Raw genomic sequence first — 6,161 nt, 5'->3', positions numbered from 1 at the left:
AGACAAAAAAAAAAAACTAAATTCCTCTATTACTCTATTATTGTCTATCTGATGTCTTCAAACATTTTTATTGTTGGCTGGCAACACTCCTACGATTGTTCTGGCGGTAACAGATTTGGAGGCTCTTAAACTCACTCCCTTCTACTTTTACCATGAATGACCTTTCAAGCCCGAGAAATCGCTGCCATCGAAAAGGGAAACGCCTCTCCGTCGCCACTGCTGGCCGACTAACTCCAAGTGCAAAATCGATCCTAGAGAAGAACCCTGTCTCCATAAAGACGTCATAGTCACACTAATTCTTAGATGACGACGTCCATGGCCAATATACTTCATTAGACCTCGCCGGCGACAAAGAGACACCCCATTCGTTAGGTACCTTTCGCCATTCTCTCCCAAATTGAAACGATTGCTAAGAAATCTAATTTGATGTTTCAGAGTCTCTCCTTAACTCCACTATAATTTTTTATGGAGGGCTCATGCTCTAAATTCTCTCTAATTTTATGCATTATTTATTTTAACTTTAAAGCCCAACTGCTTTTTTTTTGTACAAACATATTATTTTTAATATTTATATATTTTTTGTTTTGAACTTTAGTCTAATATCTAAAATTTAAAAAAAAAATCTAAAATTTATAAAAAAAAATGGTTAACCTGATTAACAAGTTACCTTTTTTAATCCAACCATTTAAATAAAATATAATAAATAAAGAATTTAAATTTAATGAATTAATAAAGTGTGCAATATTTCATACTTAACAAAGAACGTTTAAGGTTGAGTCATTTTTCAGACCTAGAAATAAATAATAAAAAAATAATTCATTTTGGAAAGTTGTGGTCCAATTGTTTGAATGAGTTCATGGCTTCAATTTAAGTCTTTGCTCTGTTTAAATTTTCTCAGAGCTTTTTCCACTTATCACGGTCTTCAAATCCATAGTACATACCACGGCATTGCCTATGCATATTGCATACATGGAACCATCATACCCACCAATGCCACACCCTAACAATGTTTAACATCATTTTGACCTTGATTATTACATAGCAAACTTAGGTCGAAATTCTGGCATCCTATGTTTTTCAAAAAGAGAGTGGAATTTGAATTCCAATGCCATTGTGGTTGATTCTTTGCTATTTGCAAAGTAGCTTTCTTTCCTTTTTTTTTTTTTCCTTTTTTTTTTGGGGTCAACATTCAACAAGTTTTGTTACACGGTTTCATAAATTTTCCAATCGATAGTGATTACCCAAGAAATGGATTAGTATAAAGAGGGATATTGCTGTCTTGCTGAGCTGCTTTAATTTGGACCATTCAGTCAACACCAAGAACAATATCTGTCCTATGATAATAAACAGGAATATTTTTAAAATAAAAATAAAAATGAAAATAAATTTAAGAATGATTAAGAATATGGTACACTCGTCAAGTAAAATACTCAAATTTCTAACCAACAAACCAGCTCTAATAGTTTAGTTAGCCATCAGTTTAATATAAGTTAATATTCTTGGAATTGTGTGACAGTTTTGTAGAACAAGACAAGAAACTTACTCATCTTAGGTTCACAAAGGGATAAAGTTCAAGAATTGAAGACAAAGGATAAAGACAAGTATATGTGTGTGTTGTATGGATGTCATCATAATCTTTGTAGAGATATATGCAACCATAAAAGTCTACAAAATCAAAATGTTTCTGGTATGTTCCTTCCAAGCATCTGGACCCCATTCTAAGATACAGCCAAGGCTTCAGTTCAATCTTCACTTGAACTATATTTGCAGTTCCAGGATTCTAGTATGCACAAAGTCAAAGAGAAAACATGGGCAAGATAATGACAACATCAAGGAACAATGGCACCCAAGTCAAAAACATATCGCTACACCAAATGAAGGGTAAAAAACAATAACTTCTTAAAATCATTCCATAGTCAAATTTCTTCAAAGTTATATCCAAAACTGAAGGAACATCCAAAGAGGAACAAGCAGCCTTATTAGATATAGGGCTGTCAAACAGCCCATTTAAGCCCGGCCCTTTTAAGCCTGTGAATTAAATGATCTGACTTATTTTAATTTGTTTTATTTGGGGACTATAAAATTCTCAGTACCGTTTTATGGTCAGTCTGATGGGTTAAACGGATTAACCTTTTTATTTTTTTATTTTATTTTTTAAAAATATTTTGACAAAAAATATCATTTTTAGGTTAAAAATCTTAAACAAATAGTTTTTTTTTAGTTGATGGATCGGATCTTCAAGTTGGATCGATAGAAAAATTGGCTAAAAGGGCTACTTTTAAAAAAAATTGTAAAGAAAAAATAAATGGCCGCTTGTTTAGCCTGCAGGCTAGTCCGTTTAACCAAAAACTTAAACGGATTTAATTTTAGGGACAAAGACAATCTGTTTAAACGAATAAATAGGTCAGATGAATTTAGCCCATTTTAACCGTCCTAATTAGAAATGGAATATAGCATATGGGCAACTGAACTACAACTTCATCTTCATCCGGCTATCGGTATTTGATATTCACCTTAATCAACAACTAAGGTTCCAAAACCATCATTAACTATCTAAGGAAAATGAAAAACCAAAAGTAACTCTTAAAGAAGAAGTAAAGAACTACTCTTCTTATATATAACATCAAGCATTCCATACTACGTGATGTGGGACTTTGGATATCCCATAACAACACACTGCCGGGATATATGTGTACGGTGTACCTCACTACCTCGTGTGTAACTCCGGATGTCCTCGGCTTCTCCTCCAACGCCATGGCAGCCTGAGGTCATAGCACAATGTCAAATAACATGTCATTTGATTAAATTTAAGAATTTTACGTCAAAACAACACCAATTGGCTCTCTCCCTTTCCTTTCCCCATTCATGATGATGAAGCTCTAGCAGCAGCTTAATAACCAAAATGCACATTCATGAAATGTGGCTAGTCTACACATACTATAGAAAAAATTGTCAGTTTCAGAGGCATTTTGAAATGAAATGCACAAGCAGCATGTCAATGTTAGCTCTTATCAAAACAATGGGAGGGGATTTTATATTTCACAACTTGCATGCAAAGGTAAAACTGAGGCAAGTGAAAAAGCTGTTGACAGCATTCTATGATTTTGTTTTTCCTAAGATATTCTTAGTTTACAAATTTATATTTCACACTAATTTCCTCCCTGGCAATGTGTACGAACATAATATCATAATATAAAATGCCTGAAAGCCATTTCCCCTTAATTAGCCGAACTAATTGAAGATATCATAATATAAAATTTCTCCCATATTTGCCAACTGGTTGAATAGTTCATATATACACAACACTAACCCTTGATTATTTATTTAAAATGCGTAAATCAAGTTATGGAACTTGGAATGAACAGCAAAATTATCAGCAGTCAATCAAGGGATATCATAAGTAAATTACTATATGAAGCAAATATCGAACAAGTTCCTAAAAATTATAATAGTAGATCCTGATAGAGTGAAATACCTCTAGAGTTTCAATTTTTTAGAACTTGCTTAATAGTTTATTTTTTAACTTGTAAGTCTATTGCAAATTCTTTTAACAACTTACCTATTTTATTTTTCTCGTTTTTGGAAATGAAAACAAAGCACTCTAAATGTAACTTGAGTAGATGGACTTTAGAAGCTAAAGTTTGATTAGTTATTGAGAGCATTAGAAATTCCAGCTGGCAAAGTTAGTTAGAAAACAGTTAGTCTGTTAAGTTAGTTGATGCATGTTGTATATAAGCAGCACGTGAAAGTTGGTGTAAGATTGATTGAGAATTAAGCAATCTATGTTCCAATGCTAAACTCATCTGATCTTCTCTCTATGTTCTCATCTCTACAATCTACATTCTCAGCTTCATCGTAACAATTATTAGGCCATATCTTATTTTAATAATTATTTGGAATCATTTTTAATTGTACATTAACAAAGACAAGTGAAATTGTTTTTGCATTGACTTGATAATTCATAGTACCGCCACTTGAAGCTTGTGTGATAGATAGTCAAACAGTTCTAAGTGGAGAGAAAATAATAAATTTGTAATTCAATCTCTCCTTATTGTACATTTATTCAACTGAGCTGACACGGAACAAGTCAAAGCGTGTGACCAGCCACGCACACCCATTGACCCACAAACATAGTGCTACAGTTGATGTTGGGATTGAGTTGAAGGAAATCAGCTGTGCTCATTTCAAATCTTGAAGCGATGGTGTCGCACGTCTCCCCTGTTTCCACTCCATGAAAGCTGCTGCACACGGGACCTGCAACTGCTAATATTTTTATCGATTATGTTATTTGTAAACTAAAATTAGCCACTATCATTATAAAATATATGTTAAAATATAAAATACATTAAAAATAAATCAAATTATAAAGTAAATGGCAGAAATAAGCTAGCTTCCATGAGATTTTACATGATTAAGCCAAACGAAAAAATGAGACATGTATCAACCAAAAGCATGTCTCTATATAATCGAATCAACCACATTCGAACTAAGAAGTTTAGTAATTCGAATCAACCCTGTTCGAATTAGTGAGGATGTTTGCAGTCTTAGTAATTCGAATCATACTGATTCTAACCATGCATGGAGAAGCCCAAATTCAAATTACATAGTGAAAAATTTTCACTCCGCCTCTGTCTCTGCCACCTACTGATTCTAATCATAATTTTTCACTATGTAATTCGAATTTGGGCTTCTCCATGCATGGTTAGAATCAGTATGATTCGAATTACTAAGACTACAAACACTCTCACTAATTCGAACAGGGTTGATTCGAATTACTAAGTTTCTTAGTTCGAATGGGGTTGATTCGAATTATATAAAGACATGCTTTTGGTTGATCTATGTCTTATTTTTTCGTTTGGTTTAATCATGTAAAATCTCATGCAAGCTAGCTTATTTATGCCATTTGCCCTAAATTATATATGTATTTATACATAAATATATTGATAACTAATTTTAATGGCTGATTTTGGTATAGCAAATCATTTTTGTAATACACAAGATGATAACACCAACTACAATCCTAGGACTTGATCTTCTTTTGATTCTGTAATCAATTTTGCATAAAATATATGAATGGCATCACATTCTATTCCCTATGAAAAAAGAAAATGGAAATTAATGGATCTAATTTTTTCTAAAAAGGAAGTCTTGAAAAGAAACTTACAGTGAAATGTTAATTAAGAATGCAACTTTAGTGAGACTGTGCTCTATCAGCATTCCCTTTTTTTTGTACATCCTTAGATGAATGCATCTAAATAGAAGATATCAAGATTATAATAAAATTAAATTTTTATCTATATTTAACAAGCTGCAATTAACACTCTTAAATTTATTGTTTTGTCATTGTCAATCCGCAACAACTAACAAAAAGTCGGAGATTATTACCAGTGGGTGCTGCTCGACTTTCAGCAGTGAAAACTGTAACGACAAGAAGTGAGAAAATCAGAGCAATGCTGATGCTTGTAGATTTAGCCATTCTTCTTCTCTTCAATTATTATATATCCCTTAATTATTTTGAGTTGTGGTTTTAGATGGTGCGTGAGTCTCACAATATATATAGGAGAAGTAGAGAAAGATGGAACAATGATTACCATTTTTTAGGTATATGTATGTTTGGATTTTATTCTAAAAGCCGGCTTCGGTCGATGATCTTCTTAATCTTCGAGGAAGCATATATTTTAGGACATTGGTAATCTTAGTGCATTACTGCATACAAGGTTTTTATTATATTGCTGGCCGATCGATATATACCAGAGATTATTTTATCTTATTTAACCATATTTTGTATATCTATAACAATATATAATGGCAACATAGATTTGGCTTTCAAATTTTTTTTTTAGTATTATCTTTTTTATTAATTTCTCCAGTACTTCACCACTTTGACATAATTTTCACCCATTATCTTTCACTTCTTATTATTTTCTCTCTCCTCGTCTCATCTCTTATTAGTATTATTGAATACAGATAAAAAATTTTTATTTTATTTATTTTTAATCTAATTTATCTTTTTTTAAGATATCACAAACAGAAATGGATACATGCTTAGAATTATTGAAATTTTTTTTGGTGACCGAAATAAACTAAACAAAGAAAAACAAAACAAATGATTTGCTTAAATAGAGGGACAACCCTTTTAAGACTACTCTTAAACTCCTTCC

The 6,161-nt window shown here is 32.1% G+C and overlaps 1 protein-coding gene across 2 annotated transcripts; it reads right to left on the bottom strand.

Annotated features, from left to right (window-relative positions):
* Positions 3,724–5,517, bottom strand: LOC107611959 (putative L,D-transpeptidase YkuD). 2 transcript variants are annotated; one of them, XM_021108741.1, is made up of 2 exons: positions 5,386–5,517; positions 3,724–4,263 (listed from the first exon to the last, which is right to left on the bottom strand). In XM_021108741.1, exons 1-2 carry the CDS (start codon positions 5,474–5,476, stop codon positions 4,088–4,090), a joined length of 267 nt encoding a protein of 88 aa, XP_020964400.1. In that variant the 5' UTR covers positions 5,477–5,517; the 3' UTR covers positions 3,724–4,087. The 2 variants fall into 2 exon arrangements, with proteins under 2 accessions (XP_020964400.1, XP_016169306.1); XM_016313820.2 differs by having other exon boundaries at positions 3,738–4,260.

The sequence above is a fragment of the Arachis ipaensis genome, chromosome B08 (genome assembly GCF_000816755.2).
Source record: "Arachis ipaensis cultivar K30076 chromosome B08, Araip1.1, whole genome shotgun sequence".
NCBI classification, from domain to species: domain Eukaryota; kingdom Viridiplantae; phylum Streptophyta; class Magnoliopsida; order Fabales; family Fabaceae; genus Arachis; species Arachis ipaensis.
The sequence above is the reverse complement of the archived record's forward strand: the minus strand, read 5'-3'. Positions and strand labels throughout refer to the sequence as shown.

Coding starts and splice junctions, on each gene's coding strand:
- LOC107611959 (XM_021108741.1), bottom strand. CDS start 5,476: ATGGCTAAATCTACAAGCATCAGCATTGCTCTGATTTTCTCACTTCTT. Junction 4,264..5,385: donor AAGTCGAGCAGCACCCACTG/GTAATAATCTCC, acceptor TAAAAATATTAG/CAGTTGCAGGTCCCGTGTGC.